We start from the raw sequence: 13114 nt of genomic DNA, 5'->3' as shown, positions 1-13114 counted from the left end.
GCTCTCTTTCTTCTAGATAACTGTAAGAAGCTTGGTCTGGTATTCGATGACGTTGTGGGCATTGTGGAGATAATCAATAGTAGGGATGTCAAAGTTCAGGTAACTTGATATCTTGGCTCTTTCTTTTGGTCTCCAAGGAATTAATTGAAAGACACAGCAGGTGCACAGATGTTGCTTTGGTGGGAATCTGATTCTACAGTCTGTAAGCTGAGCTGCTTTGGATGTGGCAGAAGAGTTGGCTCTTCAAGTGAACTCTTTCCAGCCCCTCTCCCAGCCTGCCCCCTCACACCCAGTATCTGCTGTGCACCTGTGAGCTTTTCACGTCGTGGCCGAATCATGTGGAACCATGAGCGCGTTCCCTGCAATGCACTGCTCTCACTGTCCTGCCGCTGCTGGGTGGAGCTCAGTTGTCTTGGTTTCTTCTGCAGGTAATGGGTAAAGTGCCAACTATTTCCATCAACAAAACAGATGGCTGCCACGCTTATCTGAGCAAGAACTCTCTGGACTGTGAGATAGTCAGTGCCAAATCTTCTGAGATGAACATCCTCATTCCCACAGAAGGCGGCGACTTTGTAAGTCTCTTGATCTCTTTAGCAGCGAGCTGATAAAAACAGAAGGGATTGAGACTTTGTGCTTTAGACAAAGCCATTGGATGGACACCCTGCACCGAGTGGGTAAAACAGCAGTGCTCACCGCAAGTGCACAGAAGCCGGCCGTCTGCTGTTGGGGAGCACTAGATGACAATCGCTTTTCCTTTCCAAGTTGAGCTCAGGGTAGCAGAAAACAGCAATGTGGGCTGGCACATAGCACAGTGCCTAAGTGCCGCACAGAGGAAGCCAGATCCCACATACCCTACCAGGGTTCAAGTTCTGGCCCCAGCAGCTTGTGGAACACTTCAGGCATGCACAGACATGCCCAGGATCCCAAAGGGTTGGAGAATTGGAGGTTAAAGGATTGCAGTGTGACCAGGCCCCGTTGGGGGGTTCTCTTTCTCTCTCACATGCATGTGCCCTCTGGCATTAAAAAAAAGGGGATGAGTCACAGCACCCTGTGAAGCTGGCCTCATAAAGCCATACATATTGTCATTTATTTACACCTCACCGACTTGTCCGTCAGTCCAAGATCACAGACTGCTCAGCAGTGAACACAGCGTGGCTTGGTGGGTTTTTAATCTTCTGCAGCCTACGTGTTCTCAGGGTTTAAGTAGAAGCAAGCATTGGGAGGAAAGTTTGAGAGTTAGCCCCAGCTCAACCTTTAACTCATATTTAAACCCACTGTCTCTTTCTGTTTGCAGAACGAGTTCCCAGTCCCTGAGCAGTTCAAGACTCTATGGAATGGGCAGAAGTTGGTCACCACAGTGACAGAAATTGCAGGATAAGCAAAGTGCCATTGGGTTCTTTGCCTCCTTTACACCATGGGATAAATCTGTACCAAGACGGTTCTTTTCTAGATTTCCTCTACCTTTCTGCACTTAAACGGCTTCTCTGCTGTGAGAAGCACAGCTACCTGCCTTCACTGAAATATACCTCAGGCTGAGATTTGGGGTGGGATAGCAGGTCAGTTGCAGCTTTTCCATATCAGCTCAACTACACCAGTCCATTCTTAAGGAACTGCAGGCCAGGAGTGGTGCATTTTAGCATGCAGCTTTTGAGGGTCATTCCATCAACAAGCAATCCTTTGGGAAGAATATAACAATCCCAAGAGCTAACAGATCAAAATGTTCACACTAGTTAATCTTTTCTAACAATAATCACGAAGGTAGCAGAAGCTGGTGTGATTCTAGACGATTCTTCTAACCAAACTAATTCTTCCCTGTTGACAAGTGAGGCAAGGGTTGCACTGGACCAAAGGCTGAGGCCTGGCCACCCAGCATTCCAAGCAAACTTGTTTCCTGTGAGCTTTCCTTTCATTCTGCATTCCATCCTGGGTCTGCCTCCTTGAGACCATAGGTTCTCCGGTACCAGCTGCTGTAGCAGTGCCCCTCATTCAGGACCATTAAAGGCGTCTCAGACCCTTTCTTTCTCTGGGATCCCTGCCCAGCACCTTCCTACAGAGGTAACTTTTTAAAAAGGGAAAAAACAATACACCATTCCAAGGACTCTGGCATTCCTTCCTCCTTCCGTGCTGGGTGCCTGTCCTCCATCTTCATTGCTCCTTCTCCTTGTCATGCTCACCAGCTTCGGGCTTCTGTCTAGGCACCTGAACAGGGGTGTGAAACCTCCACTGCAGGCTGGTTTTAGGTCCTGGTTTATATAAGAACCTCACACAGCATTGCTAATATAGATTTCAGTTTTTCTCTCTAGGACAAACACTTACCAAAATATGCAACTTTCTTTTGGTGGGAAAAGAGATTGTCCTGTGACTTCTACCCATTTCCTGAGGCCTGTGGAAATAAACCTTTATGTACTTAAAGTTATACAGAAAATAGAATAAAGTTAATACCAAACATGCTCATTTACCTATGATATTTGCTATTCAGAGATGTAAAAATATGAAAAGAAAAAGGACACCAAGGATAAGAAACTACAGTTTTATTTTCGACAACCTCATAAAATGACTTTCACTCCTCCTTTATCCTCATCTTGTAGTAGAATAAGGTTTGAGAGAAGAAAAGGGACAATCACAAAGGAAAACTGCAGCACTAGGGAGGTACTTTCGTCAAAGCACTTCTAATCATTTCTTAAATTGTCCAATGTGGGTGGATCTCCAGGAAGAGACAGGGAGTATGTGATATTCTCCAGGCTTTCTGAGCAAACAGTCCTTTTCTCCCAGAACACATCAGGAACCATTTGGAGTGTGCCGCTAGGTGATTTTGGGGATGGAGGTTGGAAGGTCTGCGCATTTGACATTGTTCCTTCCATTCTTTGCTAAAGTGAGCGGTGGAATAACTGGCATCCAGACCACTAGTCGTATGAAGAAGGGCAGGTTAGTCAGTGATGGAATGGAAAGAACTTTGCTGCCTCAATTTTTCTTTCTGCTGCTACATTTTCTTTACACACATCCCCACCCCCGACCATCTACATCAAGTAACAACATTTCTTCAAGTTAGGTGCCATTTCCCTCCTTTTTTTTTTTTTTTTGAGAGGTTTTTGCTATAGGGCGTGTGCGCTCGCCAGACAGACGGAGAGAGACAGTCAGAAAGCGAGAGATTACCCCCCGGGGGGATGGCCACACTGTAATCCCTTCTCCTCTGTTCTCCTCTCGGGATCTTGGGCATGCACGCACACGCACCCGGCGTGAGTTTTAAGCCACCGGGTCCGGGACGCGAACCGCAGTCGACTTTGTGGGAGTCCAGCAACATAGCCATTATGCTAACTGCTGGTCCCCCACCATTTCCCTCCTTTTGTGACTGTGTAAGTCATCACTATGTGAGGGGACAAAATAAGTGCTGCAGTGGCAAAATGGCAGACCAGGGAATTTGCCTAATTGCTAAGATGGCACAGATGGTAACATACCCAGAGAGGAAGGCAGCCTTAAGAAAATTATACAGAACCGCTACCTAAGCAAGACTGTGTAAGCACTAATTCAGTCTCCACTAGCAAAATGAAGGAAGTATTTTTTGTCAGTACCTCAGGCCATGGTACCAGACTTCTCTTTGCTTGAAATGTAGCTAGGCTTCCCTACAAAAGATGATTGCCCTTAGGATGTCTTATTGCTGTAGTTTTTCAAGTCTCCTCTGAACCTGGGCACGGTTCTGACACTGATCGGCAGCAGACTTCTTTTCCTGAAACTGAGCTTGACCACATCAAAAGGTTGTAAAACAATCTTTGTGGTTATTAAACTTGCATTCAACACCATATGGTGATAGGAGGCAGCAAAGGATAAGATTCGGATCTTAGATCTTTCCAAGTAGGGCAATGTTAGATGATGATAGGAGAGAAGGAAGGATTAGTTGCAAGCTGGATCTGAGCTCAGGTTTGGACGTGAAGGAAACTTGTCTCCAACATGGTTTAGAAGAGGTGGGGGCTCCCTGAGCTCTGGTACAAAACTGCAAGGGTTTCATTGAAGGAAAGGTATGATGTGGGCATAAAACCATTCTTCAGACAATTGCAGGTGGTCCCCTGCTGTAGCCAGAAACACTAGCTGCCCTGCTTTGTCCATTTCCCTTAGCCCCAGTCGGTCCTGCAGGGAGAAGGGCCATAGTTAATCAAGAGGCTTAATGAAAAGTTTTTGAGTAAAGCAGTAAAGTAATCCAATTTTAACTTGAGATATATGAGGTAAGTTCAAAAACATGTAGTTTTGCACAACATACATTTTCCATGAACTTCCTGAAGACCCCCTCATTCTCAAAATACCGTTTTCCCTGAATATTAAAATTGAGGTGTACTGTCAAAAATGCCAAAAAAAAAAAAAAAAGATACTTCCTAAGCATTAAAAGTAAATCTGTAATTGAGAATGTTCTATACAAAGTTTTATATTTTGCTTTCTGAAAAGCTTCCCAGAGCTGGATGGACAAAACTGTCTCAGAAAATCATAGTTCTGTGGGACTGACCCAAAGACAGGAGAACATGAGCTAGACGACCTAGAGATCCAGCCCTGATAACAAACCTGAGGCTTTCATATCCGAGATTGAAAATGTCGCTACCTGTAGCCTGGGACAGGTGGGGCAGGTAGTCCTCTGCTAGCAAGATGAGCAGTAGGACAGCGCCAGATGGGTGTACTGTCAAAAATGCCAAAAAAAAAAAAAAAGATACTTCCTAAGCATTAAAAGTAAATCTGTAATTGAGAATGTTCTATACAAAGTTTTATATTTTGCTTTCTGAAAAGCTTCCCAGAGCCGGATGGACAAAACTGTCTCAGAAAATCATAGTTCTGTGGGACTGACCCAAAGACAGGAGAACATGAGCTAGACGACCTAGAGATCCAGCCCTGATAACAAACCTGAGGCTTTCATATCCGAGATTGAAAATGTCGCTACCTGTAGCCTGGGACAGGTGGGGCAGGTAGACCTCTGCTAGCAAGATGAGCAGTAGGACAGCGCCAGATGGTGCTGCTGCGGCCACCATCGGTTTGAGTTTCACAATGAGGAAGTTCTCAGTTTGTAATTTCTGAAACTCTTGAACAGGCCTAGTTTCCCTTTTCACCCTACCCAAGCTAAGGCAGCAAATATAAAAGGCAAGACAGGAGACAGTTTTTGAAATTACTTGGAAGAATTCTAATAGGTACTTGGTTCAGATATAGCTTTTTTTTTTTTTTGAGAGTCTATGTCCAATATAAAATCGATGAGAGTGTAAAAGGCCCCAGAACTGGAAGTGGTAAAATAGTATTGATACAACTTCTGCTTGAGAAACAGGCCCTTACTGCTTAACAAAACCCACAACTCTGGTCCCATTCTACCTGCAGGAGGAGCTCCCATGGTCAGTGCCTAAGTTAAAACTGGATGACCACGTCTATTATGAATGTTTTAACACGATGCCCTTCTGTTTTTCATTCTATATGGGGCTCCTTCAATTTGTAGCAGACTGCTACAAAGCAGCCATTTTATCAAAAGGGAGGAGTTAGAGATGATGTTTCTCTTGTTCGGGCTTGAAAAACAAGAGGTACAGGTCCATCTACCTTCAAAATGTAGACTCCAAAAAACAGCCCGAGATAAGTTCATGTAACAATCGCCTAACACTCCTCCCAGTATCAGACATGCTTCGTGTGTGGGGAAACGGGCAGGGCCTTTCACTGAGTAACTTGGCAGCATCAGGAACCAGCCTCCCAACACAGCTCTCCCCTGCAATTACCTCTGTGTACAGAGTGGTCTCCTGTAGGGGAATGGTTTCCTTGGCTTGGCCACTTCTGTAAAATCCAAACCACTGCAGGAGGAGGAAGACAGATCAGGTCAGACACATGACACAAGCTACCCAACTAGTTTGCAACACACCAACGGTAACAGCAAGATCCTGTAGCAGGAAGGAAAGGGGACAGGGTAGGTACTGAGTCATCTCTGCCTAAAGGTGGACCCCGAGAGATGAGTTCATCTTGCCAAAGAGCTTTCCACGTCCTCAGAATCTCGGCTTCCTACATGTGCTGCTCACCTAAGCTGCGAAGATCTTTTTTCTGAACTCTAGGTGCCCAAGGATGAGTATACAATCCCTTTTTCCAAGAAGCTTCCAGTCCAGTGGAAACAATTCTTAGCATAGGACAGCAAGCTTTTTTTCTATTATGTCCAGATAAAAAATATTTTAGGGTTTAAGTGCCATATGGATGGAACCACTCATTGTAACATGGAAGCAGCCAGACAAAAAGTGAGAAGTGAGTTATCTCTGTGTATCCGTGAAACTTTTTTTTTGCTATAGGGTATGTGTGTTGCTGGAGACAGAGAAAGTGATCAAGCACTCCCTAGTGGGAATGGCCTTACCATAATCCCTGCTCTGTTCTCCTTTTGGGATTTTGGGCACACATGCACACCTCACGTGTTTCTCAAGCCACCAGGTCTGGAACTTGAACCATGCAGACAGCCAAGTGGAATCTAGCTGCTTTAACCACCATGCCATTGGATCATTCTTTGTAAAACTTTATTTGTGGACATGGAGATTTAAATTTCCATGGGCCAAAGTTAGCCAACTCCTAATGGTTTGACATAATATGATGAGTCCTCTGACAGAAGCTGGTGACTCTACAGAAGAGGGAGCAAATTCTGCTTGGAATCGGGGTGACAGCCTGGAAGAAGTGACACTTGAGTTTGGCCTTCACAGATGGATGGGAGTTTGTCAAGAGAAGAATCCAGAGAAGGGCATTCTAGAGAAGAAAAAGCATGAGCCAAGACAAGAAAAAGCACGTGCCAGGTTTGGCAGTTAAAGTACAGCACGTCTTGATCAAAGATGAACAAAGTAGAGGGTGAAGGGAGACAAGGCTGGAAGCTGGGTCAAAGCCAGACCAAGGCAGACCTGGAATGCCAGGCTTGGGAATTTGCAGACTTTGGGCTAGTGATTCTGGGCTTTTTTTGGGTCTTAGATCTTGGAAAATCTGACTCCAATGAGAGATGTTCCCCCCGAAGAAAATACAGTTACTAATTTTATGTGCGGTCTGGGTGAATTGGGAGGCTTCAGCCAACTCAGTGTCCCAGTTGTGGACTTGAGGTGCAGACGCTTGCCCTACGTAATGGCCGGTGGAAGAGACTGAAGGTTTGTCTTTTTTCCCAGCAGCTGTATTTCAATACTATTTCCTCCTAACCTGTGGATTCATAGTGTCTCACCTCAGAATCTACAGGGTCCACAACGGAATCATTGAGGAATTTCACCATTACAAACTTCTTCAGGGCCATCAGGTTCTTCTTGTAGGACGCATTGACACCCTGGAAGAAAGGCCAGCAGCACCTCAGGGTTATCCATCAGCTTCCCGCAGGTTTGCTAGAGCTCGTCTGCGCTCTGGTCTCCCTGCTCCTGACCAGGCCACGTTTCTTCCCTATGGTTTGAGCTGCTCCCCCTGCTTCCTGTCCAAAATACACCTTGTGCAGCTCTTTCCTGCCATTCTATGTAACTGGCATGTCACCAGCCATGACCTTGTCACCATAGTCCACAGACATCCATGGGTTAAAGGCTTCTACCCACAGAAAACCAAGGCAAGATAAGAAACTGCACATTCTGGGTGATCCTGCTCTACTAGTCTGTGGTGGTTTCTGGTTTTGTTTTCACTGTCAAATGTTCTGTTTCAAGGAAAAACCCTCCAAATAAGCCTCGTATAAATGGAGGCATCTGGTTTACCAGGACCTCCCAGACCAGGCTCGCATCTGAGACATGCGCAGTGCCATCTGCAGTCTCCTCTAGGTCCATTTCTGGGGAAATTGCCCCCAAAGGGACCCCCAAGGACGGCTTCCCTCACGAAGACAGCAGTTGTTGAGTGTGCCCCCTTCGCCGGCCAGTCAACTCACAGCTTATTCTGCTGTTTCAACACTAGGAAAAGAGGAAGACTTGAAGAAAGCCAAAGGAACTCTAGCCTCCCTGAAAGGAACGGAAACTCAGAAGCACTGCCTCCCCCAAGACCAATGTTGGGCCAGGTGGAGGTGCTGTGGTAACCCAACCCGACCCAGGTGGGAAAGGGCCCAGGTTTGCATCCTGGCATCTCCCTGAGCACTCTAGACACCAGGGCCACTGTGGGCCGGAGCACACTGGTATGAAGGCCTTGGGGTGCGTGCCCTTCTGTCTCTCTCTTATGGGAGAAACAAACACACAAAAAAACCCGGAACTTGTGCTTCCTGGGTTTTGCCCGCGATAGTCTGGGTGAGCAGTCACTGCTGGCTTGCAATGACCAGGACAGAAGAACGGGTGCACGGTGGGCGGTCGGTGCTCACCCTCTCCTGATTGATGTCTGCCAGGAAGATGCTGTGGTTGCGGTACATGTCCTCCTTTATGGGGTCGTGCCAGTATTCTGCCTGCACCAGGCTGCCGGAAGGAAGGGGAGAAAGGTGACGAGATGCACCCAGCCAAAGGCTTCGCCAAGTTCTAAAAACTGAGCAAGACTAAACGTGAGACTTCCAACACGTGTACACAGACGGCAGGATGTCACTGCTGAGGGGCTCACTCCCTCAGACCTGTCTGCTCCCGGGCTGAGAGCGGCCGTCCTCTCGGCTGCACCCCGTTGGCAGCGCCATCCCACAGCGCGCTCAGGGCCACTGCCCTCGGGTGGGGAGCTCCTGGTGTGGACACTGATTTCTCTCTCTGCCGCTGGGACAGGGAACTCCCCTCAAAGCCTCTTGATAGTCTGTGCCAAGGTGCACACACACCAAAGCCCCCAAGTCCCAGGCTTTGCCCCCTAACAGGGAAGACAAGACTTCCACCTACGAAGTGGTTCATCCGCACGACTTAGCCGGGGCCCCGGACAGGCTATTCAGCACATTCTCAAAGTCCAAAAGAGCTGGGAAAGGGCTCATCGGCGGCCCGGCCGGTTCCCCTGTGTGGTGCTGAGCTTTACCACACCCACCAGGCCTCCCAGTCTTGGCGCATGCTGAACCCTCCCACCACCCCAGCTCCCTCCCTCCTTTGTTTTCTACTTGTCCTGAGAGACCCAGTTCAAATATCACCACCTCTGCCTCTCCCTCTCCACCCAATCATCCTCCCCTGCATCCATCTTGCCACCCTCTGACTGGGATGGAGGTCTCAACCTCTCAACCACCACGTGCTTGAGAGTTGCGTTGAGGAGGACGCCAGTTTTCAGTGTCTTGGCATGGCATCAAGGACAAAGGGCAGGTCCTCGGTTGGTAGCACACTACGACTTCAGACTCCAGTCAGCAGTTCTGTTCATGCTCATCTGCTTTCTCTTCAGTCTCTTTCCACTTCCCTTTGCCTCCTGCTCCTCCTTCCCCCAACCAAAACTGACACCTTCATGCAAGGCCTGCTGGGGAAAGGGGGGAAGAGGACGTGGGTGGTGCTCCCTGTCTCGGGTTGGCAGGGAGAGACATCGAGATGTCCACAGTAGGAGTTCCCTAGCCACAGTGGAGGAGCTGCCCAAGGTGAGTGGTCCTGTGTTCTGCCAGATGGCTCTAAAGCCCAGGAGAGCCAGCTACGGCTATGAAAATGGCAGCTCTCACGCCCAGGAAGAAGGAAGACAGGCTAAGGGTAGCAGTAGTCAGCTGCATAGTTAAGAGTCCCAGACCTGGGGGTGGGGGGTGGCCAGCAAGTGGCGTAGTGGTTCAGGGCGCTGGACTCCCACATGGCTGACCACACGGTTCAGGTCCTGGACCTGGTGGCTTGCTTTCTCACTTTCTCTCTCTCTCTCTCTCTCCCTCTCTGGTCAAATTGAAATAGCACAATAAAGTTAAATAATTCTTAAAAAAAAAAAAAAAAGGGGCATCCCAGGCCTGGTAGTTTGAGAAAAACACTAGGTAGGCCACCCAGGTGGAATGATGGTTAAGGTGGCTGGATCCCATGTGGCTGACCGTGAGGTTCATGAGTCCCAGATCCAGCAGCCTGAAAAACACTGGGGGGACCAGCAAATGGCATAATGGTCACATTGCTGGACTCCCACATAGTCAACCATGATTTGAGTCCCTGATCTGGCGGCTTAAACTCACACCAGGCACATGTATGTGTGCCCAAGGTCCCAAGAGGAGAATGGAGAAGAAGGGATTGCAATGTGGCCATTCCCCCAGGGGGTGATTTTTTACTTTCTGTCCTTCCAGTGAGCACACACGCCCTATAGCAAAAACCTCTTCGGGGGGGGGGGGAGAAAAACACACTGAGTATGTTTGTGTGTGTGCCCCAAATCTCGGAGAATGAAGGAAAAGGGATAGTGGTGTGGTCATCCCCCCCAGGGGGTGCTTTCTCACTTTCTCTCTCCCTCTACCTCTGTCTCTGGTGAGTGTGCATGGCCTATAACAAAAACTTGAAAAAAAAAAAAAAAAGAAAGAAAGAAAACCCTACCAGTACATGTATGTACATGTTCAAAATCCCAAAAAGGGAACATGGAGAAAGGACTGTGGGAAGAACCACAGTGTGGCCATGCCCCTCGGGAGGGCTTTCTCGCTGTCTTTCTCTCTGCGCATCTCTCTCTCCTGGGCAAGTGCATATGCCCTCTGGCAAAAATGAAATAAAGAAATAAATAACCCCTGTTGGTACTGGTCTTGTCAGCGTCTTAGCACCCTCGCTTACAGGCCTACCGGCTCCTGGCTGTACAGTTGTGGCGCGGCAGGAAGGCTGTGCTAAACAATGCGGACTGACGTAGAGATGTCAGACAAGCTACGAGGCAAGCTGGCACTAAAGCAGGTAGGACTCAGGCACGGGAGGAGCAGGGGGGCAGGGCAGCTGGAAAAACAAGGCAAAAGCAGCTTCAAGAGTGGGTAAGGGGCAGCCAGTGTAGCCAAGTGGTTAAGGGAGCTGGAGTCCACAGGGCCAACTGCAGTTTGAATCCCAGCCCCAGTGTCTTAAAAACATCACGGGCCTGCACGTGTGTCCTGACAGGCTGGAGAAATGGACCGCGCCCCTCGAAGGTGCTTTTACACCCCCTCTCTCTGGCTGCCTGCTGCTTCCTCTAGCAGTTTTATTTTCTCCCATGCATGAGAACTGCCATCTCCACAGACTGACCTAAAAGGGAGTGAGTGGTCGCACCCTCTGGCAATAATAAAGATGGGGAGGGGGATGGCGCCAGCTGCTGAGAAGTGGGGAGCGCCGAGCACTGAAATTCGTCACACAGGCGGCCAGTCAAACTGGAATGAACGCCATGGGCTCTGGCCAGGCCGGCTCCTGGTGACCCAGAATTGCAGTGGGGAGGCCAGGGGGCTGAGGGTGGGGAAAAAAAGAAAGCAGAGTCACGGGTCACCTTTTTACATGAAGAGGACAGGGCGCTAGGAAGGGGCATCAGAAGACATGAGGGATGTTTTGTTTAGTCGGGAGACAGCGCTCCTGGGCCGCTCCTGCCAGGGTGGGAGGCTGGGGAGGGAGGGAGGCCCTCCAAGAGGCAGACGAGAGGAGCAGGAGTGTGCACTGTACTATCCTCATCTCCTTTCCTCCAGGGCAGGCAGGGTTAGCGGGGCCAGCTGGCGCTGCGTGCTAGCGCTACACTAGAGCAGGCAAAGGCGAGGTAAGAGCCAAACCCATCGCAGTCCACACTCTTCCCAGGGCACCACGCTCAAGGGAAGGGAAGGACAGCTTCCCAGGTGCACTTCCTGGCCACAGGCCACAGCCCGGGGCAGGTGTGCGCCTCCAGTGATCTGCTCTGGTTGTCACACCTCAGAGACAGTCACAGTCACACCGGTGCAGCCCTTCCCATATACCTGGCCTATTCCAATCCTTCATGGGTCACACTGCCCCATCCTTATCCTAACTACAGGGAGCTGGGTCCCACATGGCTGATGGTGGTTCAAATCTTCATCTCAGCGGCTTGAAAAACGTGCCGGGGGGGTGTGTATACGCACCCCAAATCCCTGCAGGATGGAGAGATGGAAGAGGAGGGACGGCAGTGTGACTGTCCCGCACTGTGCACTGCTTTCTCTGCCCCCTGCACGGCCCCCATCTGTCATGGTGAGTGTATGTACCCCCTAGCGATGAAAAACAACCGACGCGAATATGGTGACACATGAATTATAAGCTCTAAGTACACAGCAATTTTACTCTCCTACTTTCCTGAGCGGTTGGAAAGTCTGACAGCACGTGAGCGGATGCCCCAGGACTTCCAGAGAAGGAAGCAGTGAGTTCATGAGCTGAAAGCAAAGAGGGGAACATGGGACGGCTGACGAGAAGGTTCTGTGAGAGCCACTGAGGGCAGGGAGGGACGCAGGCCCTGCTCACACTCAGGCACGGGGCTGGGGGCCAAGCTCGTCAGGGACCCAGGGAAGGGCAAGTTGTGGAAGTGAAACGAGATGCTAAAACTCTCGCTCCCTGTGAGCCGGCACCAGGAAGACGGGGCTGAGGCTGAGACCAGGGCCAGGCAACACTGCAGTGTTCACTGAGGCAGGAATACTGAGGGTGTGGGGCAGGGGTGGGGCAGGAGTGGCACGGAGAAAACCGGATGGAGGAGAGGCCAGGAAGGGCTGACAGCACCCGCAAGGGTCCAAGGGACGAGAGAGCAGGAGCGAGAGAGCAGGAGCGAGAGCTGCCAGTCACACCATTCCCCGGGCCCCAGCTCGCCCAGCCCCAGCAGGGGGCCAGTTCCTCAGGCAATGCTGAGCACAGAAGGAGGCCACATTCGCTTTGGGAGGTGAAATCACCCCAAGCACGTAGGAGACATCTTCGGGGGCCTCTGGCTGAATCAAACAAGTCTCCCCTGTCTGGGAACTGCGCCCTTTCTGCCTCCACTGGTTACAGGGGTCTCCCCCCGCCATCCAGGAACTGCACCTTTCCTACCCCCACTGGTTACGGGGATCTCCCCCCTGTCCAGGAACTGTGCCCTTCCTGCCCCCACTGGTTACAGGAGTGGGTATGGTTGCTACATGTGGTCTGGCTTCTCTGGCCACCGCTGATGAGAGCAGAGGTGACCTGAGCAGGGCAGGGTCCCCTCCCTGAGACTCTGAACTGGGAACTCAGTCTTGGGCTGAGAGAATCTCTCCAATTAGATAAAAGAGCTGGAAGCCGGGCCAGCCCACTTTCCACATGTCAGAAACGGAGGCCAGTCTGCATGGAGAGAGAGACGCAGCAGCGACAGAGGAGCCCCCACAGCTGCCGAGGGACGGCTGCAGCACCTAAGCGCTCCCAAC

General features: G+C 50.0%; 2 protein-coding genes across 4 annotated transcripts in view; one reads left to right on the top strand and one right to left on the bottom strand.

The window, feature by feature from the left end:
• Window positions 1-1559, top strand: part of CAP1 (cyclase associated actin cytoskeleton regulatory protein 1) — a 30211-nt gene extending 28652 nt beyond the window's left edge. For all 3 annotated transcript variants that reach the window (XM_027766885.1, XM_006164947.3, XM_027766884.1), the window contains exons 11-13: window positions 17-99; window positions 429-572; window positions 1295-1559. In XM_027766885.1, the coding sequence (XP_027622686.1) occupies window positions 17-99; window positions 429-572; window positions 1295-1378 (311 nt within the window). In that variant the 3' untranslated portion in view covers window positions 1379-1559. The remainder of the gene's footprint in view (window positions 1-16; window positions 100-428; window positions 573-1294) is intronic.
• A 1729-nt stretch (window positions 1560-3288) lies between these two features.
• Window positions 3289-13114, bottom strand: part of PPT1 (palmitoyl-protein thioesterase 1) — a 24734-nt gene continuing 14908 nt past the window's right edge. The window contains exons 6-9 of the mRNA XM_006164946.3: window positions 8279-8369; window positions 7184-7282; window positions 5730-5801; window positions 3289-4122 (exon numbers count right to left, since the gene is read on the bottom strand). Of these exons, the coding sequence (XP_006165008.1) occupies window positions 4000-4122; window positions 5730-5801; window positions 7184-7282; window positions 8279-8369 (385 nt within the window). The 3' untranslated portion in view covers window positions 3289-3999. The remainder of the gene's footprint in view (window positions 4123-5729; window positions 5802-7183; window positions 7283-8278; window positions 8370-13114) is intronic.

This window comes from Tupaia chinensis, unplaced genomic scaffold (assembly GCF_000334495.1).
Source record: "Tupaia chinensis unplaced genomic scaffold, TupChi_1.0 Scaffold143758_1, whole genome shotgun sequence".
Lineage (NCBI taxonomy): Eukaryota > Metazoa > Chordata > Mammalia > Scandentia > Tupaiidae > Tupaia > Tupaia belangeri.
Note: the sequence above shows the minus strand (reverse complement) of the source record. Positions and strands in the feature narration are given on the sequence as shown.